At 45.1% G+C, this 26642-nt stretch overlaps 1 protein-coding gene across 1 annotated transcript in view; it reads right to left on the reverse strand.

Annotated features, from left to right (window-relative positions):
- Positions 1 to 2681: 2681 nt before the first annotated feature.
- LOC306735887 (uncharacterized protein) overlaps positions 2682 to 26642 on the reverse strand; it is a gene marked incomplete at its 5' end in the record, with an annotated part of 73887 nt that continues 49926 nt past the window's right edge. Inside the window, 24 exons of the mRNA XM_079217456.1 lie at positions 2682 to 2799; positions 4389 to 4677; positions 5458 to 5637; positions 6606 to 6887; positions 7035 to 7085; positions 8239 to 8283; positions 9126 to 9199; positions 9847 to 9993; positions 11192 to 11380; positions 11504 to 11586; positions 12455 to 12636; positions 13828 to 13904; positions 13991 to 14239; positions 16734 to 16851; positions 17252 to 17377; positions 18164 to 18420; positions 19175 to 19321; positions 19673 to 19785; positions 20026 to 20173; positions 20526 to 20592; positions 20704 to 20771; positions 23121 to 23280; positions 25641 to 25752; positions 25882 to 25924. Coding sequence (XP_079073582.1) covers positions 2747 to 2799; positions 4389 to 4677; positions 5458 to 5637; positions 6606 to 6887; positions 7035 to 7085; positions 8239 to 8283; positions 9126 to 9199; positions 9847 to 9993; positions 11192 to 11380; positions 11504 to 11586; positions 12455 to 12636; positions 13828 to 13904; positions 13991 to 14239; positions 16734 to 16851; positions 17252 to 17377; positions 18164 to 18420; positions 19175 to 19321; positions 19673 to 19785; positions 20026 to 20173; positions 20526 to 20592; positions 20704 to 20771; positions 23121 to 23280; positions 25641 to 25752; positions 25882 to 25924 — 3260 coding nt within the window. The 3' untranslated portion in view covers positions 2682 to 2746. The remainder of the gene's footprint in view (positions 2800 to 4388; positions 4678 to 5457; positions 5638 to 6605; positions 6888 to 7034; positions 7086 to 8238; positions 8284 to 9125; positions 9200 to 9846; positions 9994 to 11191; positions 11381 to 11503; positions 11587 to 12454; positions 12637 to 13827; positions 13905 to 13990; positions 14240 to 16733; positions 16852 to 17251; positions 17378 to 18163; positions 18421 to 19174; positions 19322 to 19672; positions 19786 to 20025; positions 20174 to 20525; positions 20593 to 20703; positions 20772 to 23120; positions 23281 to 25640; positions 25753 to 25881; positions 25925 to 26642) is intronic.

Below are 26642 nucleotides of genomic sequence, written 5' to 3' on the forward strand. Positions count from 1 at the left end.
GCAATTGACAGACAACCAACACTCAAAATGTCCATTATGATTTGTCTTTTTTCTTTATTATGAGAGAAATGTGACTTTACATCACCCCATGGGTGAGAATAAAACATAAATAAAACATTCTTACAAAATTTTGCAATAGATCACAAATGAAACTTCTTTTTTTTCCTTTTTTTTGTACATTTGATTTGTTTTATACATAAATCATATTTACATATTTGTCTTTTTTTTTTTTTTTTTACATTGTTGGGAACGAAACAAACCTGCGCCACTTTTACGGTGCAAAACTCTTCCTGCGTTTTCAAATCAGAGGTTTAAAAGATCTCGTCTCTCCTGAGGAGATGCTCGGCTCTACTCTAGTGCATTTTATCATTTAAGATTTAAGGCTACGCAGGGTTCACCTGATGGACACTCGTCTCATGGACAGCCCTATCATCATCATCATCATCATCACCATCATCATCGGGGAGGGAGTTTCCTGACTGGTGTCTGCTGATTGTCCTTTACAGAGAGGGGTTTGTGGATCCGCCACATCTTCCTTTGCTTTCATTTATTTTTCCCCACATTAAAGCTGCCGCCGACTTGTTTCACCGGATAACCAATTACAATCTCCGACGACGGCTTTGTTTTCGGCAGTCAATTACAAATGCAGCGGGGGAAATGTCACAGAGCGTGAGAGCCCTCGCTCTCGCCACATCATCTCTGTACGCCGACATGACCTGCTGAGAAAAATATGTCTTTCTCACAGCAGGGAGAATATGTAATAAGAAAAAGAAAAACAGAGTGGTGGTGTTGTTGTTGTGTGAGTCATAGGTGCAGCGCTCCCTAGTGGTCAAAACACAGCTAAAAGCAACCGAGACACAAAACAAGAGGCCCGTTCCTCTCCGTGTCTTTGACAGGATTACTCCAGAAAGCCACGAATAAAAACGACATGAAGCCACTAATTGTCCGTAAGCCTCTTCAGACACGCTAGAATAAAAGCAGGACACAAAGCACAGTTAACAGACAAGCACTTCAACGCCACACCAAAGCGGCAGTTCAGTGGCGCTGCTCTGTAATTCACTGGAGAAAAGCTCCATTTCTATTATTTTTTTACGTCCTACCTGTCCAGCAGGTAAGCGTGTGCGGCCCACAATCTGGGGTTAGATTAGTGGGGATAAAACACAGGCTTAAAAAAAAAAGAAGACAGGTCAGAAAGGTCACCGTGGGAACAAACCGTAAAAGCCCTTTACAGCGCTAACAAAACGTAGCGTCTTTCACGTACTTTACCACGTTCTCTCGCTTTGGATCATCGTTGCTTTCCGTGAGCATCAGTGCCCTCGATTTAAAAATAATAATAATAATAATTCCACAGAATACAAAGACCTCCTTCATTGATATCTCACACTGATAACAAAACGGAAAAAAATGAATGCATGAACATATTTGGACCAAAGTGCTTCACAACACCGCTGATGTCGGGTTAATTTGAAATGATTAGACACGGAGCCGCTTTTCCTGATTAGGCGTTCAAACAGAGCGTCATTTTGGTGTTTATTTCCTCTAACCAGCTGCTTTGTCCCCAGATTAACAGCCTCCTTTATTCTGAACGCGGCAGCCGCGTGAATCTATTATCGGAACCGCTGAACTCTCTAACACACAGGAACCATTAGCATGCTACAGAGTTGTACACGCAATTAAAAAAAAATAAACAAAACAACTAAGGGAAGCTGCAGTCGTCGGCGCTGGCATGAGAGATGAGGGCGGCATAGAAGCCCATTGACGGGGAGATAAAGCAAGGATCAAGCTAATATCCACGGCGCTAACACACTGAAGGATATGAATTGATCCATTAGACGCCAAAAGATACGTCTCCGTCCTTTTTTTTTTTTAATCACGGTTGAGTCTGGAAACAGAAACGCGCGCATCTGAGGAGTTTCACTCCAAAATGGAGGAATCCATTCCTCAAATAAATTAAAAGTGAGCCGGGGAACAAGATTGATGGCATAAAGTCTCTGTGGAAGATTGACCAAGGTATTTTAATTCCATGTTAATTACGAACAGGAGGCAAAATGCGTGGACCAAATCTGCTTTTCAAGTAGTCGGTAAAGGAATGTTTTCTTTCAGTTTGGGTCCAGACAGGAGCTTTTCGGACTGAAAACACTTCTTTGTTTTTGATTGAGTCACGTGGTTTCGGCAGATTTCCCCGTGCGGCTTCAGTCCTCGGATTAATTAGTCGAGAATAAATGAGCGGGAGTGATGCGATGTTTCCAGTGGCCTTTTGGGTATTGTCTGTGTGTGTGTGTGTGTGTGTGTTGGTGTGAAGTGGGTAACAAACACCGAACACTGGAAGGTGCAGCCTGAGACCTGGCAGAGCTCGTGAAACGCTTTCCATTCCACACGCACAAATTCATAATTCTCCCAAACGAAGAGATGAATCGCGTAACAGTGGTGGCTTTGGAAAAGGAAACCGAATACCCCGAAATGTGCTGCTAGTACTGCAAGTATGCATGTCTACTTGTGCACAGAATCCCTAAAACATTGGACTTTCCAGAGAGAAAAAACAAAGCATGTAATGTTAAATTGCTCTACCGTACGATTCAGAGAATAAAAGTCTTTGAGGTGATGTTAGAGGTCCCAAAAAGCAGTACACTGCAGTATTACGTATGGAGATGCATTTATTACTACTTGGTAGTAACACATTCCTCCTGAATGGCTGTGACTGGTTGAAGAGGAGGAAGAGGAGGAGGAGGAAGAGGAGGGCCACGTCTCAGCAGAAGAAGACCTCTCCATCCAGAGGAGGCTCCGGGAGGTGCGAGGCTTCTGAAAGGGAGGAGGAGCGGAGTCAGTGTCACAAGAGGGGTTCTGAGGTGCGTTCAAGGACTGAACAGAAAAAAAGAGAAGCTGCCTCAGTGAGAGGCCTAACGCTCTGGACGTTAGCCCTCCTGCTCGTACCCGCAGCCACCATTTCATATGTCACCGTCAGACGTATCAATGCGTTTTATTGATTATTATTATATTATTAATGTGCTCTGTATGCATCCTTACGGTTCGTGTATTGTTGCCGTTCTACAAATACAGGGAGACGCGCAGAAAGAGCAACACGAGTCCTTGACAGCTCAGCTGGGTATCGTTTAACAAAAAGTGACGATACCATCATCAATAACACGACCCTCAAAAGGGATACCGACACGTTTGATCATTCTAATAACTAATTAAATAACGCAAAGACAAAATCTTAACTGCATCTCCAAGTCTATACTAAGCAGGTTTTGAGTATAGAATGACAAAAAAAGTACATGCATCTTGAAACCAGTCCTATGATTACTAAAAGAATTAAAAAAACTATGACACCGATGGCAATGACATTTCAAAATGGTTTGATTGACGTCTGCCTGCACTTCCAATTACACTGCACACGAGGCACTTTGACTGAGCATGGAGTTCAGCACCTACTGTGTACCGTGTCAGTGTGCAGTCTGTACGCATTTGAGACGATGCAATAATCCCGAGGGTCGCAGGACGTAAAAACGGCTGGCGCTAGGACCCAGCAGAGACGACCGCGCAGTGACCTGAGGGGAATAGTGAAAGTAGATCCCGGTGGACCGAGTGAGTCTGCAGCACACCGAGATAAAGGAGAAGCAGAAGATAAAGAGGAAGCCTGATGCAGGCTGACACTTAAAAGCTCAAGTTCTTTAACATGCATCACTGTACGCCCATGACAGGCTGAACAGGCACTGCTGAGTACTTTTTATGGAATTGTTAAAGATGAGGGTCAGTTTCATTGGGTAACAAATGTCTGTGTATTTCACACACTATCGCTGCGTCTCGTGTACGTTTAATACAGTCGGTTTTATTGTCGATGTTATACTGATTTTATGGGTTCTGTCAGTTATTCAGAAATGTAATAATCAGGAAATGTGTTATTCAGTGGGTGTGCGAGGTCTTTGCATTTCTAAAAGTTGAATTATTGAACATATACAGTATGATCTAGTGCTCTTTAAAAGAAGATGGGATACACATAACATTTGCAAACGTTTATAGACAACATCTTCACAACAACAGACTCAAATTTGACAGCAAACAGGAAGCTTCTTTTTTGGGGGGGGTGCTTGTAACTTGAAAGGTTTTCACTGGGAACTCCCCTGGCCTGAAGACGTTTGTCATACCCGATCCTATAGCTACAGTGGATGCAGATTCCCAGCATGCACTGCAACATCAAACACAAAGAGAGACCTTGACAGTTTTGCGCTACATGGATTTGATTTCTCGCTCAGAAAAACAACTTGACGCAGCAATTCTTCCAATCTGAAGAGTCGTTGACGACAGCGACGCTTAAGCGCCGCTGTGAGACGCCTAGTAACTCAACTCCATGTACATCCATCCACTCCCTCATATTCACCATTCTCTACCTGCTTCCGGCGTGCTCCCCCCTTTGCCCTTCTTCTTCTTCTTGTCCTTCTCCTTGCTCTTGTTCTTGGTCAGCTGCAGCAGGCTCTTTGAGAGCTGGTTGTTGGCTTCGCCGCCTTTGAGGCTGGTGGAGGATGAGGTGAAGGGATTGAGGCCTTTCCCTTTGGGCTTAGACCGCTGGGGCTGCAGCCTCAGCAGGGAGGAGGAGGAGGAGAGCTCCGGCGGGTCCAGCTCCAGAGACTGGGAGCTGCTGGGAAACAGGAATTCATCCGACGTCGTCGAGGGAGTCCTCTGGAGAGAAAGGTACGAGAGATGCACAGCTGGTATCAACATCTGTGAGCGCATGTGTGTGAAGGGTGACTAAAAGACTAGTTTGACACTTTCTGCGACGCCCATGTCTATAATGCATTATACACATACTTTTAATGCATTGTAATTAGTTATGAGCACTCATACAGATTCATAATGCTGAATAGCCAAGACAACACAATATACAGCATTATATAATTACTTATATGGTTAAGTGTGATAACTGCTGGTGAGGATCATAATGTATTATAATTTCCATAGTTATAATACATTATGATCTATATTTAATGCATTAAAGTCACTGTTGCATTAGTATGTGATAAGTCAATATAAGTGCTAATAATTACTCTTAGAATGTTTTGTGTGTTGATCTTGCATAGATTTAATGATATTATTTCACTTCACTCAAAGCAAACATACATTGCTTATAACTACACATGGATATCAGCAGATTTGTCTGCATTATGAGTATGTTGGTAATTAAAGACTTCATAGAAAGAGTTAGCAAAAGAACCCACTTTGGCAAAAAGCCTGGGGCAATAACTTGTTAGGATTGTCATGTTTACTCGTCAAAGCGAGTCCCGAGAGCGTTTTTGAAATCCCTTCCGAGGGGACTCGGGTTCAAGCCTCCAACGCGAGCGCCCGTCAACACCAACCCCGCTGAAGTGTCATCGAGCAGAGCCGCCGCCCACACAGCCCGCCGAGTGTCGGCCTGTAGCCGCGGGGGTTGGCTCATTTTTTAGAAAGAGTCCCCCTTCTCACCTCAGACAGGCGGATCTCCTCCATCTTGTCGAGCTGCCGCTGCACGGCCTCTCGGTCCCTCTCCAGCTTCCTCTGGGCGTCCCTCAGCCTCTCCAGGTCCTTCTGGTACTCCTCTTTCCGGCTCTGCAGCCCGTGCTTCTCCTCCTCCAGCTCCTTCTGCCGCTTCAGGACCTCCTCCTCCTGCAGTGGTCGGAGAGGCGCGTTGACAAATTTATTGAAATGGTACAGTGCAGGTAGATCGCAGAGCACGCTGACATTACAAGTCTTCAGCTGAGTATCTAAAAACCCTTTATTTTAAAGAAATACATTATTTTTCCACCTGATATTTCTGTTTGACGTTAACGGCTCAATAAACAGTCAGCTGATTCAAGCTCACTCGCTGGCTTGACGCAAAATCATATAAAAGCTATTTATGACCGTGACTGTATTCACTGCATCCGTTTTCTTGTATGGTTAAAACCACAAATTGAGTTTCTGTTCAAGGTGCTTTGCTTGATTTCAATCCGTTGCATCTCAAGTCACCTAACATACAGAAAGCTCCAGTGACACCGTGAGGCCCGGCGAGCAACCCGAACCACAATTCACACCACTAACTCTTTGATTACTGTTAACGTTTTAAAAGTAATCAAAAGGGGGAGAAAGTGCTTTTCTATTGTAGCGAGTCAGTTCTGCTCTAAGCATTAAAAACGGAGCCAAGGCAATTATATAATACTGCAGGAGGCTCGTGAGAGCGGCAAACACGGCTTGTCTGAAAACAGTTAAAGAAACCAAAGGAAAATAATGAAATGATGAGGGTGCAGCCTGGAAAAGCCTCCACCTGGTGTTGTTTAGCCTTTGACAAGTCATCAGCAAATTCCAAAACAAAGCATGTGAGTAAACTGTCATTGCATGCTAGCTTTAAGCTCAGCTTAAGCCACTGGGATGAACCTGCTGCCCGGCCTTGTCATCTGCCTCAGCTTTTTATTTGAAAAAGACAGTTGTGGGATTTAGTTTTTTATGTTTTTTTTTCGGTCCAAGATGTTTTTGAAGGCAGCCGGCCGTCACTGCAGAAAACCCTGCAGGTCTCAGCAGGCAAAGCCCAGTGAAGGACTACAGCAGGAAACCATGCCGCTGTCACAATCAGGGTTACGATAAGAAGGCGTAGCCACCTGCACGTGCACCTGCCCCTCCCTCTCCGTCAGCCGCTGTTCCCTCGTCTCCCACTCCTTCTCCCGCCTCCTCTTCTCCTCGGCGTGGGCCGCCTGCTGCCTCTGCAGCGCCGCCAGCTCCTGCCGCTGCTTCTCCAGGCTGCGCTGCTTCTCCTGTTCGATCAGCGAGCTGGGCCGCGAGGACGGCCGCGACAGCGACGCGCAGGACGAGGTGGAGGGGGAGCGCTCGCTCAGGGCCTGCCGCTGGTCCTCGATGAAGCTGTCCTGCTGGACCACCACCGCCTGGAGGAGGGGCGATCGGGTCAGACACAGCGCTCGCGCTGATTCTCTCAAGCACACAGTTTGTCTGTCTCTATCATCACATTGCACCTGAAAGTATCGCACGATAAAGGTTGTTTTTCCCAAAAGCGTAAAAAAAAAAAGTCTTACCTGCAGGGTGCTGAGCAGGAGGTGCAGATTGGAGACACTGTGGAGGACCTGCTGTTGGAGAGGAGAAATCTCTGAGCAAACTCAACTCAGAACATGTATTTGATGTTTGCTGTGCTTCTCAGTGCACTTGACTCTGCTTGTTCATTCGGAGACATAAAAAAAAGCTCTCGCGGAGGATTTCACGTAATGGGATTTGATCCGGTGGAGTCTGAGACAAAGCCGGCATTAAACCCGACTTGATGTGCTGAAGTGATGTGACCTTTTCTCCATTCAAAAGCACGACAAAGAGGCAAGGCCACCGAGCGCTCAGCTGCCAGCGATGTTTACTCGGACATAAAGCGCTCCAATTAACGTGCCCTGGGAACTGGAGAGAGCAGCATTTAAAAGCGAGGAACATATGCAGAAAGGGTTGTTGAATCAAATATGAATGACGGAACAGAATATGATGGAACAGAATGGAAACCATTCATATAGAAATGCGGACCTTGAGAGAAATATCGTCACAGCTTCCGGATGGATTGCCAAGAAATGTCATACACATATAAGGTTGGATGAATCTTAAGGACTCGGGTGGTTGTGGTCACCGTTTTTACTCTGAATTACTGAAGAATCTTTACATCTACTGGCTGGATTTTATACACACATTCGTGGTCCTCAGGGTCAAATTTGAAATGTTTGTAATACTTTGGGTGATGACCAAATGCTTGCAAAACCGATTTAATTCAAACAAACAAATGTTAGCATGCAAACACCCTTAACTTAAATAAATAAGGACCATTTCAAACTTCACAGAGCTGCTAGCATGGCTGTGGCACTAATGTGATTTTGGGAATTTATCTTTCCATCTCAGTGAATTCTGCTGCTACTTTACTTGCGCTGGTTCGCATGTTCGCTTCATTCTCATGAATAATTCATTTTAAATCATATTTTTCATTAGAAAATAGTCTTAACGCTTGCTCTTGTAGACACGCCGTTATCGAATAACTTCTTTCTTTTACAGTTTGCGTTGCCTGTCACACGCGTTCGTTCGGCATTTCAGTTGCGCTACTAACTAATGCCACTGATAACGCAAACATCCACAGTGAAACCTCTACCAGCGCTGCTGCCATTCAGCCGATGCACTCATGATGATGGAAACACAGTTTGGACGGCTCCCATGTGAGCAGCGGCTGTAATCGAGTTAGAGAAAGGAAGTCGGTGTTACCTCACTGTTCCTCTTCAGCAGCAGCAGCATGTTGGCGTTTCCTCCCTGCACACAAGCACAAACACACACTTAAGTACTGCACTGCCAGAACACAGCGATGCAACCACATACACACACACACACACACACACTCGTGCGTGTATATTACGTGGACAGTGCATACTGTACAGTGTATAGAACTGAATGTGATTACAGCTGCACACGTGGGTGTGCTGGGCAAAATCTAATTGTACCCGGGTGTGATTATGCACGACTGATACGGGAACACAGCAGTCTCACACTTACTGCGTTTCCAATAGGGGAGGGCTTATTATAAGAATTTATTTTCCATTTACAAAGAAAACCAGGAACTGATGTGAGTATAATAGAAAGCAGAGCGCCTGGATGAACTCTGCATTGTGTCTTTAATGATCACTGAGACTTCTGCAAACACTCCCTTCTTTTATTGTCTGAACTTTGGCTCTCAGCCCAGGACGAAACGTAAAAAAAAGAAGAAAATCAAGCACTGCTCTTTTGTTTTTCGGACAGCAGAATGAACAGGGCATGGCAGCACAGGAGCCTGGCTCCACGAACGCATTGAAGACACAATCGTGTGCAGTCCAGCTGCTGGATATCTGCAGGGGAAACGACTACGCATCGGGAGAAGAACAGCAGCGCCTAAAGGCCGCACATTCAAGTCTCATGCAACGGATGGTCGCCATTAGCAACAGGCCCTTTGCAGCACGAGTCAAGAGGCTAATTGACCGGAGGCGGAGAAGTGGCTAAATTCATCTTAATGGCACTGTTAATGCTGGAGGACAAATGCACCCGCCACCCCCACACGGAGGCCTGCGGGTTCTCATTGAGGCGCAGCGGCTTTCGGAGTCAAGAGTAATGGAGATGCCGACCTTCTTTAAGACGCTGTCCGACTCCGTCCTGCGCAGATCTCCCGCCGCATCCTCGCTCTCGTCGCCGTCTCCACCTGGCGGGAGGAGAAACCACAAGAGAGAATTAGAGAGACGTTCAGGGCCGCTGAAGACTATACGAGAACATGGGCACAACGTATGATCTTTTAATTAAGAACAATTATAATTCAGTGCGGATTTTGTTTTGTCTCATCTAGATGATGGATATCATGTGTGTATGTATTAATCATGTGTCTGTTCCTTGCTCTCTGTTTGCCCTTTCCTGTATCCTCTACCCAAACAATTCTGCTTTAAACTACTACTTACAGTATTTTTATTTGTACAAAATAAAAGGGTCAAATGTGCTTTTAAAGCATCCCACTCATAAACACGTTCTGTAGTTCTGCTAGGTGCTGCTGATGTGAAAGGACTGCTTATGGCTCAATATCTGCCACGGTGACGGTAGCGCCCCGCTCTGCGCTCCCAAGCCACCAGTTCAGAGGGATCGCCCCGGGCATCGGCTCTGCTGCCCGGGTCCCCGTCGAAAAAAAACCCTGCCCCGAACAAGCGGCATTGTGGGGGAAAGTGCTGGGAGTGGTGCCCCGCTGCACTAAAACTCAGCGGCGCACATTCATCCGCTCAGTTGATGCGGTTATCCGCACCAGCGGGTCGAGGTTCTCGCCATCGCCCGTGCAATTTTGATCCCAAAAAAACCCAGACTTACTCTTATTGCTGTGCATCTGGTGGCTGTCGAAGCCGCCGAAGGTCTCGGCCCGGCGGGGCAGACACACCGGCCCCGCTCCCCCGCCCTCCTGGACGCTGGTCATGGCCCCGCCCAGGCTGCTGTTCACCAGACCCTGCAGCGTCTCCACTGTCACACACACACACACACACACACACACACACACACACACACACACATAGAGAGATAAAGAGAGAGAGAGAAAGGGGGTACACATCAATGTCAGTAAGTGAATTATCCCGGCTAACTGCGTTACAGTTCAGCTCTGCACTGATGAATCCTACGAGGCACTTCTGCTTTCAACCTGCTATTGGCTCCTGTTGCTTAGCAACTATTGACAACCTCTTTGAACCAGCGAGCTCTTTTGCTGAAAGTTAAAACGTCTTCACCATCGGAAATGATATCAACAATGGCAAGACACAACCGTCTTGGTATCCACATGTGTACGTAGACCAGCAGCTCTCTGAACTCTCCAGGGACGACGACGAGAAAGAAACACGCAGAAGAAATGACATCACTGCTGCAAATCACATATCACAAGGACAACTATTGACCCAGGCGTAAAGCTTCAATTCAGTTCCAAATGTGGAGACCATTTTGGAAGTTCTCCTTCATACATCTTCTATGCATTAGAGCTGCAAACAACCCTTCGTTGAATGTCAGTTGCACAACTTGTGATCAGCTACTTACACCTTTTTTCCTGGAACACTCTTCGCCTGCAGCAGTACTTGGAAATCATTCATGGGAGCGTTTCTCAGTTGTTAGACCTTCACCAAGTACCAAGTATAAACAGTTTGTTTATATTCAGTGAGTGCGTATTATTTAGAATGCTAATACGGTACGGCCATATACCAAGAAATATAAGAAAATACCATATAGCAAAAGACTGCATCATTTTCAGTCAATAATTTTTTCTGAGAACAGGAAATGCTGTTCTGACTACAACAAACAACAACGTACTAAGTTGAGTTTCCTTTTTTCAGTCATACACATTTAATGAACAGGGCTGCCGAAGCCCCAAACAGATAGCAGGAATAAAACCCTAAAAACACACTCCGACTCCTTTAATGTCTCCCTTACACAGGGGGGGGTGTGTCTAAAAGGTTTTGGCAAATATGACCGGACATTTGTGGTTCTTCAACAGTTAAGTAATGAGAACCTCATGCGCTCATGGGACTATAAGGAAGTTTCCATCTCTAATCAAGTTCCATGAACACACTGATGGAGCAGGAGATGAGGTCTGGTCTGCCTTTTATCCTCAGTTTAATCATTCTGCGTTATTGTTCAGAACGCATCTGCAGCACATGCATTAAACACGCGGTCTCACCTTCCTGCAGAGCGTCCGACATGATGGACGCCCCTCTGGGCGGCTCCAGGCTGCAGGCCGACCTGAAGAAAGGCTGGACCTGCCGGTAGACCTCCTCTCCTGGGTTCAGAGGCTCCCACATACCCCTGAAGAGCTGCACCTTCTCCTCCAGCAGAGACAGGATCTCTGTGTCCTTCTGCCTCAACAGACCTGACCAGCAGAGACAGACAGAGGACAGGGGGGGGGAGAAATTAAAAAAAGAGACAGATGTTGAGAACATTTTTCTTTCCCCTTTTTCTTTCCCACGATTACAGTGAACACAGTTCCCCTCACCTCGCATCTCCTTGGCTTTCGTCTCCAGTTGTCTCTTGTCATCTTCCGTCTCACTGGGAATCCCTTCGTCCTCATCCTTCTCCCTGTCCAACCAAGGAAGAGACAAATTGTATTGAACACAAAGCATTACATGTGTTAAATAATACAAAGCATCATCTACATCTTTATAAATCTAAATCACTTACAATATCTACGTATGAATCTACAAGCAGGGATGAAACCATTCAAGTTTTTGAGAACTGAAGAACGGAAATGGAGCTATTTCTTTATTTTATAACCTGACCAGTTACTTTAGAAAGGTTTACTGAAATATTCATGATTGGCTTCAGCCCTTCAGTGTGTATAACACCAACGCCACAGGACAACACTTTGATTAGACAACACTGAAAGAATAAAATAATTGATGTGTATGATGTTTCTGGTGGAAGACTGGAAAACTGTTTCTGTTTTTATCCCCTCCATTCCTGCAAATAGCCTTATCTCAATTTAGTATTTTGGCCAGCAGACAGACAGACGTGCAGACGGACAGAGATAAATCTCTCTCCTTCCCTGCTGGCTGCTGTGGAATAATCCTCTGCTTATAGTGAGCTGCCCTTGAAGAAAATCCAGCATTAGACTGTCCCTGAGTACATCCCATCCCCAGGTAGAGTGGCGCTAATCCTCCCGACAGCAAAGTGCTCTGTCGCAGCTTACCGTTTATTACTATCTGGAGAACTGGGCTGGGTCTAACTCCTGGGTTACAACACAGATATGCCATGGAGGAACCCAAAGAGGCCAATAGTCAATGTGAAGCACATTTTGTGCAGTTGAGATAATGGGTTGAAGCAAATGGGACCCAGTGTATTCTGAGATATCAAAAAAAATCCTCTGGCTCCAAAAAGCATTCAACCATCGAAGTATTAGCGAAATACCCGTAATGTTTGCACAAACACAGAAATGAATCCCACTTACATGGACTGCATGGCCTCCTGGATGAGCTGCATCCAGGTGTTGCGTTCGTCCTTGGAGCTGGCCAGGACCTCCATCATCTCCGGCTTCTCGATGCCCGCCGTGATGAGGAAGAGGCCGCGCTCTTCGTTGGCCACCTCCCTCACGATCAGCTTCTGGAGGGAGATGACCGTGGAGCGCTGGTCCTACGAGGGAGGGAAGGGTGAGAAAAGAAGGGGAGGGGATTGATGGAGGCAACGAGGGAGGAGGAGAATGAAAAGGAAAAAAGAGAAAATATGACAGTGGGAGGGTCGACGAGTAGGAGGGAAGACAAATGTTGAGGGTTGCAGGAAGAAGGGTGGGTTGAAGCAGGAGGAGTGAAAGGGAGGGGAGAGGGGGAAGAGGAGGATGGGAAAGAAGAGGAGAAAATGAGATTCTGGTTAATGTTATCGTCCACATGGGGTCCGCTGATCAGCGGTCTCTGCATCCTTAAGGCTGCAAGAAAGGCAAAGCCCACTTTAATAAGCTAACACCACAAACCGCCGTTTCATTTCTGCTATCCAGTAAAACGCGACATTGTAAACCACATCCACAAAGTCTTTCCAGCAATCTCGTCTGAGGTTTAAGGAAAGGCTCTTCATACTGTAACTGTGCTGTGGAATAATGGGAACTCAATCCTCAGCTCTCGCTCTGTGCAGAGATGAATTCAAAGTTTGAATCAAGTACCGATCTTTAGTCAGGAGTCTTTTTATTTTTCAAAATCCAATCTTTGTTTTACTACAAATGCTTTCTATCTTGTATCCAGGTGACCTTTGACCTGCTTGTTGCAGGCTGCTTTGCACAGTTGGTGATCCTCAGAACTGAAGCATGTGAACCTGGTTCACATCCCGTCAAAACCACATGCTAGTCCTCTTTCTCAATGTTGACGGCCTCAACTCAAACATTACGAGCTTTTTTTATAATGATGGATGTGATTATTATGCCACAGGCCACCTCTGTTTTCATTCCCCCTACTGTGTGTGTGTGTGTGTGTGTGTGTGTGTGTGTGTGTGTGTGTGTGTGTGTGTGTGTGTGTGTGTGTGTGATGAAGCTGTGAGTCCTGCAAACATGGAAAACCTTTATGATTTATCACCGTTGGTTAGATGCCGAGAGCCACAGCAGCTTTATTAGGTGCAGCTAGCTCGCTAGCCAGAGGCAGGCATTATTACACAATGGGTACGCTAAGCGGGCCAGCTAATGCTAACAGGAACAACAGTGGGATAGGAAAACATGACACCAACATCTCTGGCAGGGATTTTTATTACCGGGGCGATGGGGGGGGGGGGGGGGGGGGGGGAGGAGGGAACAGGAATGCAGGAAGGAGAAAGAGAAGTGGAAGGCATGAAGAGAGATCCTACCAGCATGGCGAAGGCATATTTCTGGTCTTTCTCTTGGAGGAAGACGAAGACGTCCGATAGCAGCAGAGCATGGACATCTGGAGAACGGCCAGGAGGAAAGGGGTTGGATGAGTGAAAGAGTTAAGACGACGATATTTACAGAGAGAATTTGCGGTCTCCTCACCCTTCAGTCTGCCCTGGAAGTTCTTCAGCTGCAGCACGCCATCGTGGATCAGCCTCCTCCTCAGCAGATCCTCCCTGGCAAAGATCTGGCCGCTCTTCGTCATCATGATGGACTTGCCGTCCATGCGGCCGTGAAAGTCCTTCAGGCGGCGCCTCTTCTCGTGCTCGTTCACCTTGCTGTCGACGGCGGCGATCACCTCCTTCACCAGCCGGACCGCCTCCGTCAGGTCCTCGTGGTCGTCCTCGCTTTCTGCGTTCCACGAGAGAGAGAGAGAGAGAGAGAGAGAGAGAGAGAGAGAGAGAGAGAGAGAGGTCAGACAGGCGACGGGGTAGCAGTCCGGCATTCACAAATGTCTCGGGTTAGATCACAACAGCCCAAAGCCCCCTCTTGATAGGTTTCATTGTTTTAATGGGAGGAGTTAAGGTTGTATTTTCATGCAGGTGCAAAACCAGAGGAAGCATGAACCGCAGGGAAAGACCGTTATTTTTGGGCAAGTCCACTAAACTGAGGAGGTGTTTATGCACCGCAGAAGGTGCAGTGACATAATTCCTGCACTTCTACTTTCTGACAAACCCTCTCATTGCAAATGCCGCTGCAGAGACAAAGGAAGACCTTTTTTTATTGTTTTAGATGGTTGAGTTGGACGCATAAACCTCAATGTCAGCATAACTTATTCATGCGTGTTGACCTTTGCCCCTTTCATTTTGCCACAATCTTTTCTCCCACCTGCATAATTTAAAAGGCACACCATATTAAGCTATTCAGAATGAGCTTTCTTGTTGTATTGCCACATCCACATCCGACAACACTTCCTCGCATGCTTTTTGCCTCGAGCATGATAGCTGCATCTCATATTCCGGCTATATATACGGCTTCGGCTGTGTCTGTTCAAATGTATTGAATAAATGTTTAATACATTTGTGCAATACATTGGCTACACTGTCACGCTGGACAGTTTCTGCTCAACACTAATGTTCAAAAATGACTTTCCTCCCTTCCTTTTTACCCCTGAAAAGGTCCATTCAACATACCGTAATGGTTTTTTTAGGATGTAGAGAGTAGATGGCTTGAGATGCACACTCATGATTTCAGTTTCTGGCATTTTCCCCTTGATTGCTTGTTGCGTTGCGGATGTGTGATAGTAGTAGTAGTAGTAGTCAGAGAGCACGATTCAGAATATATAGTTTAAACGTGGACGCTTCATTGTTAAAGCTTCTAGCCCTGACCTTCAGTTTCTGATCAGCATATCAGAGCCATATGGTGCTCTTGCACTTTTCACATGTCAATGATACGGTGCAGCAAATACTGCAAAAAGTTGATGTTTAAAATGTTACATATTTCTCTATAATATCAAACTGTATGACTGATCACACGTTTGTCTCGAGAGGTAACTCTCCACAGAGGAACTACTTTAGGTACATTAATGAATTTAGCGTGGAAGTGCAACAATTAAAATCAGCCGTGATCTGGAGGTCTGCACTTTGAGAAGAGCCCAAAAGTCAATGTCATCGTGTCTTGTGTATGCTGTGCACTTGCGTTTTGGACATTTTTCCTCCCAAAGTGGAATATTTTCCTCCTAAGGTTGTCCGTACCTCTGGCTCCTCATCTGTAAATGTGAGCGTGCCGTGTTATTTCCACTCAGTGTATATATCAGAGTTGGCAGGAGAGAGTCCTCTTAAAGCACCTTGGGGATTAAGTCAGAGCTCCCCGTCCCACATAGAACTATAAACAGGCTTTTGGGAGGGATTAGAGTGAATGTACACAGTGGGAGGCCAGTGCTTTAAATCAGATATAAATAACGTGTGAAGCATTTTTGGCTCCTCAAAGTATGTTTGATCTATTATCTAAAAAAAACACCCATCGAACGTACGTCGCATTTCCCCCCCCCCCAAAGAAATGTGTGAAAAATTAAACTTTTCAGGAGCTTTTCCTAAAACAAGTGACACTTTGACGTGGGTCGTTTTCCAGTACAACGACTGAAATAGGCCACACAGCCAGCCACACACACACACACACACACACACACACACACACACACACACACACACTAAATCATTAATACAATTAACCCCAAGTGACTTAAGTCTATACAATGCTTCCCTCCAGCTAGTTCTTTAATTCTGGATTCCACAAACACATATTTTGGGCTGTGCCAAAATGTGCTTCTCAACAGGTCTTTAAACTTCACTTTCCTAAAAGAGAACCATCCTGCCTAAATGTTTAGATGGGGTTTTTCCTCGCCTTCTGCCACTTGTTTTGGGGAAATCCTCCAGATCCAAGTATAATTAAATCGGCCCACTAGCAGAGAGTTTCAAGTTAAAGAAAAACTCCTTCACCGCTTTCAAATCTACGACTTTCAGATCCCTCTTTTGCTCCAGATTGAGGGTTAGAAATGGTGTTCTGAATAGTGAATGAATGTTTAGTATTGTATATCGTATGCAGAGTGATCACAGCACAGATAAGGATCAATTATACCAAGTGGAACTATTTACAGAATCAAAGAAACAATCGGGAACAAATAGAACAAGTGATCTCCCTGTATATGCCATCTGATTAAGTTATGAATCCTGGTGCGGTTTTACAGTATATTTTACCCATCTGCTGATCTAACTGCTTTGTTAGCCAGGTATGATAGTCTGTAGTCGCCAGGGTCGTCCTAATTAAAACAATCCTCCTCCTTCCTCCTTCCACTTTCCCCAATCTGTATTCTAATGTAAACAGTAAAAGCCGACAGGAAGCTAACCTTTAGTGTGCTGCAGCATTCTCTGAATTAGCACGGGGTACTTTGTTATCCTCTGGGTCACCAGCAAGATGCATTCTGGGATACCAAGCCTCCGCACAATGCTGGTACTCATCTTTTTCTGGAGGAAAAAAAACGAGCAAGTGCTTCAGTGAAACATGCCCACGCAACAGGTGGCTCTAAACAATCAACAGAAACTTAGGACTCATTTGCTGGAGAACAATACAGTAATATTACTTAAGAAGGTGTTTGCTGTGATTATGGATATGACAGTTACACAACCATAGAAGACAATGGAAGAACTAACACCTCTGAATAAACAGTTTCAAGGGAATCGCGTACGGTGCATGCACTGATTGAAATGCAAAAGACTAAATAAAGTAAAGAAAAGTGAGGCAGAAAAATAACTCTGTAGTGGCACTATATATAACTATCTATTTAAAAAGTTAAAAGCAACTTCTCCTAAAAGTAACACTGTGGTAGGATGTATATAAACACATGACTGGCTGAACGAGTCTTACTTTGATAAAGGCCTTGAAGCGTTTGTCTTTGGTCAGCAGGTCCTTGTAGAAGTTCACAGCCTCGTTGTGGCGGCTGCAGAATCTTCCATAAACCCTCTTCATGCTTTCGCCGTTGTAACCTGAGAACTGGAGCAGAATTTCACAGGCATGAATTCACAAAACGAATATAGGTACAGCAGAGCAAAAACAAAAAGGCAAAGCCAGAAAGCTAACACTGTAAGTAGAAAGGCTCTAACTTCCATTCCTAGTTTGAACTTGACCTGGTTTGGTTTCAAAGAACGTGGAACTTTACATGAGGTGCATGTATGCATGCAGCGAGCTAAAACATGGGCATTAGCTAAGGATTCAAACCATTGATAGTATTTTCAGCGGCCCTGACACCTGGAAACAGGAGTGTACAGCCAAGCTGTGTGAGGCTGGATGTAGGAACAGAGGTGCTTTGAGCTGGATGCCCAAAATGATCATGCTGATGTTGAGCAGCTGTAATGTTTACCATCTCAGTTCAGCGTTAGCATTTATAACTAGAGCTAAACACAAAGCCCAGCGGAGGCTGATGGGAATGTTATTCGTTTTGAAGGAACCTGGTCATAAACCAAAATATTGGAAACACTGAAATGTCGACCGGAAGGAAAAGTTAAAAGATCGCCAAAGTCAAGAGGATTCATCCTCTGGGGACCATGATTGTCTGTACAAAATACCATGGCAATCCATCCAATAGTAGTTGAGATATTTCAGTCTGGCTCAACAAGCTGACATGGACTGGTTCATAGGATGTGTTTCTAATGCACATGTTGTGTTTTTAATTATCTTTTCATATAAAATAGGGAATATTTACAGCCTCAAGTGAAAATAAGGAATTCATCGTGCAGGTATTACAATTCCCCGTCACGCCAGCCCCTCCCCTCCTCTAACCTGGCCGACCAGGATGTCCCCTATCCTGTTGATGATGAAGCCTCCCTCCTCCCTCCCCTCCTCCAGCTGGCTCTCCCTCTTCCTCTCCAGGAGGCGGAGGAGGAGCTGCGAGTGGAGCTCCAGGAGGTCGTCGAGAGCGGGGAACAGCTTCTCCACCGTCTGCAGCTCCAGCTGCACCTCCTTCTGCAGGCCTTTGCTGAAGACCTCGGACATGATGCGCAACGTCCGGATGTGGTGCATCTCCGTCTGCATCAGCTCTGAAGGACACACGGGGGAGAGACGGCTCAGTCACAGAATCGCATAAGCAGCGCTCTGCATACCGTTCCTCTGATCTATGCCTCTGCATAATTACACCTCCGAGGTCGTCAGGCCGTGAAGGTGTGTATGTCACTGGATACCTTGGTGTACATATAGAAATATGCTTTTCAGAATCCTCAACTACATTCTAATAAAAATATTGTGTCAGATATAATGTCAGATAGTATGTAACTTAATTCATATTTTAAACTCTGCAGCCTCAATAGACCACGGCAAGGCAAGTTTATTTGTAGAGCACATTTCAACAACAAGGCAATTCAAAGTGCTTCACATAAAACCATTAAAAGCATCAAAACATAATGCAGAGAAAACAGGATTGAAAACAGTAAAAAAGCTAAATACAAAATAAAAATGTAATAAAAGTTGCAGTGCTGTTTAAGAAATAAAATGCAGAAGTGAGATGCAAAAATTGAATCACTAAGACTTGTAGATGACACTAAAACAAACTGAAATAAAAGATATTAAGACATGCGAATGCCAATTGTATTTTTACACTGCAGACCTCTGGTCAGAAAGCATTAACCCACTTCTCAAGCTATTCTTCTACTTTAATCAAAAAGAATGGAAATAACTAGAAACTACTGTATATGGCGTTAGTTAACGTAAAGAATAGCAGCAGTAGAGACAAAATTGTATTATTTCCCTTCATTTTCCAGATCAAATTGAAAGCGTATTCGGGTCAACCCGATGTACCGTAGATGACGTCCTGTCTCTTCGCCAGGTCTTTGTCCAGCTGCTGCAGGTACTGCTGCTCGGCACATAGACTCCACGAGTCCGCTTCCAGCTCCTTGGCCTCGGCCTCAAACTCCCCCATCAGCTGGCCGTCCATCATCTCCGTCCCTGCGCCAACAACACAATTTACAACTTGAAGCTCAAGTTATATTTTCTATCACATTTTATGAATTTTTTAATTATTTCTTAAAAATTACAACTATGTTGTTGTTGTTTTTACGTTGCTCTAGTTCCTGTTTAAAATAGGTTTAGGTAAGTCAAGTTACTTTATGAACATTTTCTATATCCCGTTCCTATATGGACTACATTTAGTTGCCTTTATTTATTCACGCTTCATCAGGTTTTGTAAGTCATTAGATTCTTTGATCCCAGCTGACCGGCAGCTGTCTTGGGTAGTCAGATCAACGGTGTGTGTGTGTGTGTGTGTGTGTGTGTGTGTGTGTGTGTGTGTGTGTGTACCTTCATCAGTGAGCGATTCCATGGACTCTGTGACATGGTTGGTTCTGTTGAGGGAGTCCGTAGACTGGGAGAGATACCGCAGGCCTTTAATGGGCATGTCGTCGAACACCGGACTGAATATAGAGATAATGATGATTAAAATACATTTAGAAAACACAACATTATAACCACAAACACCCAACCAGCTGGTTAAACACATGTGGTGGAACATCAGATGCAGTGGTCAAATAAAATGTCAAATAAAATTCAATGCAGAAGCAACGGAAACGTTTAGTTTCATTTAAAAAGGAAAGGGGAAGATCCTCGCATCCTCGCATCCTCGCATACACTGACGAACGCACGCAGCAGCTCACCCAGCGATGTTGCTGATGGAGAGACTCTTGGAGAGGTTGTTGCCGTGGAAAGCCATGATGCTGGCTGGTCTCCGTGACGGGAGCATCAGGGAAGAATGATCCTCTGGGGACAAGATGGCCGACCAGGGGCGCTCCCTTGCACCCCCAGCTGGACCAGAGACAGATACATTACAGGAGATGAATAGTGTACGCATCACACTGTGCATGTGCACTATATGGGCAGCAACGATAGTTAAGAAGTGCCTTAAACCTGCATTATTATTAAAGGCCAGGAGGGGGCGACTCCTCTGGTAGCAAAAAAAAAAGAACTGAGCGTACAGACGTCTTGGAAGATCTCGTAATCATTGAACTGATCTAAAACATAAAGACTAGATACTAAATCTGCATGACAATGTTTCTCTGGGAATTGCGCCAAGATACATTTCCTATGTTTTCCTGTTCACTCTTAATAATTGAAAAATGTAAGAAATGTAAAAGGAAGAGTTTGGTTCAACACTCACATTTGTTCCTCATCGTGACCGTCTGAAAAGAGCTTGAATCTGGTACTGCAAACTGCTGTTTGGGCAGCTGGCCAGAAAAACAGAGCACAAGAGCATAAACCAGGAGTTCAATATTGGCTGCAGGGCGGCAGGATGCTACGGCCTCTGTGGTAAAGGGTTACTCTCGGGGAACTTTTACCTTCATCTTCACCTTGGCACAAACGGGCAGGCTGTCCCTGCAGCTCTTGTGGACGGAGGCATTACAGTCTGAAAAAAAAAAAGAGGACGAAAAAGCATCAGAACGCCGTGTAGTGAACGCTGCGAGCACGGTGGTGAGTGGGTGGCTGTCCAGGGTGTGTGGAAAAGGTGGGGGCTCGAAAATTCTGACTGGCTTTTTCATAGCCGGCCAGGAAACTCCACCAGCCCACTAATGAAAGCCAGACTGGAACATGTGATGCAATCGAGGGGTAATACTGCTCGTGGCCGAAGGAGAAAAAAAAGGAAAAAGGAGGTTGAGATAAGCTGAGGAATGACACACACACATTAACATTGCATGGGAAAATGTCAATTATATAAACATTCCCAAAGTCCCATTTGGAAACAAAGGTCATCATTTCAGATTGCTAAAATAAGATCTTCATCCCGCTGAGTCTATGAAAGACTTTCTCTCCTCCGTGCCACACTTCGTACGAGCTGAGCCGACTTTGACAACAGAGATCGATCAAGAACAGAGGACGCATAGCACAATAATAACTTGTTTCTTCTTCAACCATTATTTTATTTTAACTCCCTTATTAGTCCCACAAATGTATTCTCTGCATTTTAACCCATCCTTAGTCATTAAGGAGCAGTGGGCAGCCGTGAAGCGCCCGGGGAGCAACTACTTATTAGTTATGTAGTTAATATCATCTTAAAAAAATGAGAAAAAGATAATTGTTACTTTAGCAAAGTACGAGTTAATTTGCATATTGTGCCAAGCTAAAATAGTCCTCCTTCCCCCCGTGACAGTGTGTGTTATTAGATCTATTCAAACAGAACAGGCTGCAATTAGGTGCTTTGACTGGGGTCCTCGAAAGACCATTACTTGGTATTTCAAATTATCACTGATTAAAACTGACGCAAATACATTTTTTTATATGAAATCATAGGAATCGAACTGATTGACAAAGTCATGCCACTTTGGAACGATAGAATAAAACACCCACGAGATGTGACGAAAGGTACACGTCTGGGTCCTTCTTAGGTTAAACGGACATGTTGCACCAGTGAAGCCCAACAAACCCGCTGACGGACCTCGACAGGCACGCTAACTTGCCAGCAACATTTCCGCTCTTAGGGATTACATCAACGCACTTACGCTCTTGCACTCTGAGTCAGGGTGAGAAAATAATCCTGTGTAAGCAGTGGCCGACTGACGGGCAGGGGTGGAAAAAGAGAACCAGCGTGCAGAATGTTTTATTTTATTTTTTAAAGCATGTAGAGCAGCCAATGTCACTGCATCATGTCCTCTAAATGTTGAGGCTCAGTTAGTGGGCACAACATCACGCTTTCTCCACTGGAAGGTCACTCTATAGGGCATTTGATCACGTTTTCTCGGTTGTGTGTGTGTGTGTGTGTGTGTGTGTGTGTAAATGAAGCAACACCGTTTACTTCCATCTAGCAGCTGAGAAGTGTATGTACACTTGTGTTACTATAAAAGACATTTGGCTCAAAGCATCCGCAGAGTGGATTATGTGATAAATATCTAATTATGACCCACACAGTAAAACCAGCTTAAATTCCTGCAGTGTTTTTCGCCTCTTAAATGGTTTTATTGTGTTTTTTACTACTTTTTGTGGACGTCTTAACCGTTTCCAGCTAATCTCAGACAAAGGATAACTGTCTGCTGAATGGACAGCAGCCAGACATCTGCGAGTAAGAACCTCCCGAAAAACACCCTCAAACCCGTCTGTGGCTCCAACAATCCCAACTAGACCAACTGAATGCAAAGAGCTGCTTTTGCCAGTCTGAAGTCTCTGAGGCAGATTGTGTCCATTGAGAGGATCCCTGTGATCCATCGCAGAACAGGTTACTCCTTTTTCGGCTGTTTTTTGTCTTCTTCTTTTTAAGGGTTGCGCCAAAGGCTTGTGCAATAAACTACATCCTCTTTAGGGCTGCTGCTGTTTCAGTGGAAAACAATGCAAAACAAGGCTGTGTTGTCTGTACTGAACGCCAGACTGTGTTGCATTAGAAGTAGCCCTTCAGAGAGTTTCACTACTTCAAACAAATCATGAAGTAGACTCAGCCAAGTGCGAGTGATTCTGCTGCGCCGACTCTCCGTTTGGTTTCATTTGTGTTTTCAGACGCTTTTAAAAGTGAAATAACAAAATCAGCAAAATAGCAAACAAACCTATATATTTCTATTGTGATCGATTGACAAAAAAAAATAGTAGCAGCAGAAGCAACTGGCTCCTTTTCCCAATACGCTTTACTGAAATGCTTCACAGTGTCCTTTACACTTCATTGATTGTATGCGACCATTACTGATGCGGTCATCATCTGCATACAGTTTACGGGTTGTACATTGACACGTGCATTTTGTTTTCACGATCAGATGAAAGAAACAGGCAGACTCACGCGTGCACTGGAAAGCCTCCTTGCTGTTGAAAGCCTTCTTGCACTGGAAGCACTGGGTTGCCTGGCCCGAGCCGACTGGTGTGAGCAGATGACCGTTGATTGCCTTCTTGTCCTTGTCCTTGCCCTCCTTGTCCTTCTCCCTTTTCTCGCGGTCTTTTTCCTGCACAGACGGAAGCATCATAGCTTTAGAAGTCAACCTCACCAGGAGAGGACGGTAATTACTTTACCTTTTATTCCAGCCGATTAGATGTTCAGAAAGAAAAAAAGAAAACTGTGCCGAGTTACCTGGCGAGTGACAAACAACACTGACAGAGCGTCTCACGTTTGGCCGGTCGCTCGTGTTAAATTAAAATCTGAATCCAGCAGAGCAACATTATTACCTTGATTACTACCCAGCAGGGAGCTTTGCATATTAAGTAATGCATTATTTATGCTGACAACAATTTGTCTCATTAGGAGGCTATTTTAAATGCCTTTGTTTCAGGGAGTCTTTGCTTTTTTTGGATGTTAAAACCAATAGTTTGATGTATTTACAGGACTGCTGGTAGGGGTTTATAATATGGGAGATGATGCTAACGGTACATAACGACTGTGATAAACAGTTACTAACTAAAGTTACGCTATTAATATAATAATATTCCATGTTGGGCTGTTTTCCCAGCTACTGTGAAGCTCTTATTCAAACCAGCAGGGAGGACTCCAGTGTGCTCAAACGCTCTTCTGCGGGATCCGCTGCTGGAGACACGCCGTCTGGGAACCAAACCTTTGACCTTTCCGTAACAGGGCGGTTTCTCCGCTGCGTCCGCGCTAATGGACGAGTGCATCCTCAGCTGTCTGGTCATCTCTGTACACTGAGCTGAATCACAATCCCCATGAAGCGATGGAGAGAAGAACAGAGCTCTTATTCTCTTGGACTTACATCACGTAGCCTCCACCCAAACCCAGAGGAAATGGTTTGTGTGTGTGTGTGTGGGATGGAGTTTCCAGCTCGTTTTTTTTTTTAATGGCCGGCCCCTGGGCCTCTCGGTTTGAGGGGACCACAAAGCCCCGACACACTATAGCTTCTTTTTTTTTTCTCAGCCGCTTGAAGACGCTGTACGGCTGACTGGAACACACACACACACACACACACACACACACACACACACACACACACACACACACGCACGCACACACACACTCACCTGCATATTTCATTACAACACTGCACTCATTGTCACTTCCTGTAACAGCCGTCTAACCCCAGTGACACACATCAACAAACTGCTGATGAACAGTCACTTTTCTAAGAATCTTATTTTTTAAGATGACACTTGATGATATATATATGTATATATATATATTTTTAAATACAATAGAAAAACAGTTCAACAATCACAGCTAAGTCAAAGCTTTAAGCGCAGTTCTTTTCTCTGTGATCAGCTCGAAATCACGGATTCAAACAAAACAGTCTCTTAGCCTACCTCCCGCCAACCTTTCCATCTCTTTGAGAAGCCGTGGCTCCCCGTGATTCTCCTGCATAACATCACTGGCTGGCGGCCGAAGCTACTGGCAGCGCCGAGGCTTCACCGGGGAAAGCGGCAATGAGGAAGTGGCCGCCGCGCTACAGGAGGCGCTTGTTCTTGCATCTGGTACAGACGCTATGTCAAAACGCCACGAACTACATCCCCCTTGCAGAACATTGCACAGGAACTGTGTGAAGCGCAACGCGCACCTAAATACTTAGATGAGGACAATTTCCCTTTTTGAATCTCTGGCTTAAAAAGCCTCATCTAGTGGAATTCAATGAAGACATTTGAAGTTTGAGGTTGCAGTTCTGGTCGTCACAGACAACAAACGCACAGCATTTCACGGATGCAAAACAAATAACCGGGAGCCCATTTGAGCATCAGAGCGTCGCCAATTGTCTTGGTCGGTATTTTTGACCTTCGACGGGCTCTGGCGATGATCTCCTTCAGAATCCTGTGTCTTTAAAAGCAAAGCGGTGACTGAGGTTAGCGATGAGATTATACAACCACCGCCAACCCCGTCTTCCTGTTTTACTTCCTGTTCCCCCTCTGTGTCTCTCTGCACAATGACAGGCTGCAGACAAAAGCTGAAGTTACTTTAAATAGTTTAGTTTATTCCCAAATAGAACTATTCATCCGTGTAATTTTAAACTTGAAATATTGACTATTCTATTTGCAAATTGGATTAGTGGATGTCAAATTACATTATGTCACTGCTGCGACTTTGTGCTCTGATTTTGTGTGACTGAGTTTCTGAATTTGCAGCACTGCAGAGAGGGGGAGGTGTTTGTTCAGAGGCCAGCAAAAGGAGAAGCGCAGCTCCCAGTGCGAGTGTGTGCAAACGTATGAACGTGGAGCGGCGTGAGGCTTGAAAGCAGCGTGCTGCTCAGTCACCTCCGCTTGAAAGAATGCACGTATAAAAAAAGGAGGAGAAGACGGTGAAGGGAGGCTGAATGTGGATCCGAGCCGCAGGAATGAGACGCAGTACAGAGAAGTATCCACGTTCCCTCACCCTGGTCTTTTTGTACATCTTGTTCTTGAGGTAGCTGAAAGTGCGGCTGACTTTCGTGGCGTTCTTTCCGTCGGTGTCGCTCTGCAGAGGGCCCGGCTCCTCCTCTGATATACTGTTACACACACACACACACACGTTTTACAACACCTACTTGTTAACACATTCCAAACATGGTTCTTCACAGCACTGTAAAGCAGTAAAAGCCTTTAGGATCTATATTTTGTGTTTGTGTAGAACTGACCTGTATGCTAGTGACCCTGAGGCGCTGGAGAACGATCTCATACCTAGAAGAAGAAGAAGAAACAGAAAGGATGTCAGAGGTAGGACAAAGAATCAGGGGGGGTATTAATTTATGCCCTCTATTTCTGGAGGTGAAAATCTCTGTTTAGGGGTTGACCGCGCCAAACCAATATGTTTGTATTCTCTCAGCCAGAGCGTTCACGTCTACCCATCTTCTTCTGTTCTCAGCATGTGACTTCAGTGATTGTGTATTGGGCTCCAAATGTTGACAAAACGCGGGTGACCCACGACTCATTACTGTTCCTGAAAGCAACGCACAACACACAAACACACACACCTGAGGCTGCTGCTGCCCTGTCAACCTGCCGCCCACGCCACGCCATAGGGTTGTTAGTTCCAGTCCTGGCTAGAAAGGATTGGGCCGAGTATTGAATAACCCACGGCTCCCCCGTCCTTCAGTCGCTACCTTTAATGTCCTTGAGCAAGGTATTTAACATTTAAGCTACTCCGTTTGAAGCCGTGGAGAAAGCCAGAAACTAAATGACTCTGGCACTGATGAGGGCGGCCGGCGCTGAGGCCAGGAGCTGAAGCTGAAGTGCTGCCTTTTGATCCAGTGCCATTAATGGCTGCTCGATACTGGCTGCAGATGAAGAAGAAGAGAAATCCCTGAACTCAATGAATACAAAGTCTTTTTCTTTTCTCGCAAGACATGACGGTCCTGATATCTGATCAAATTGAATTTGGTTTCAGCTGGCTTGTTTC

Source organism: Taurulus bubalis, assembly GCF_910589615.1.
Source record: "Taurulus bubalis genome assembly, chromosome: 4".
Lineage (NCBI taxonomy): Eukaryota > Metazoa > Chordata > Actinopteri > Perciformes > Cottidae > Taurulus > Taurulus bubalis.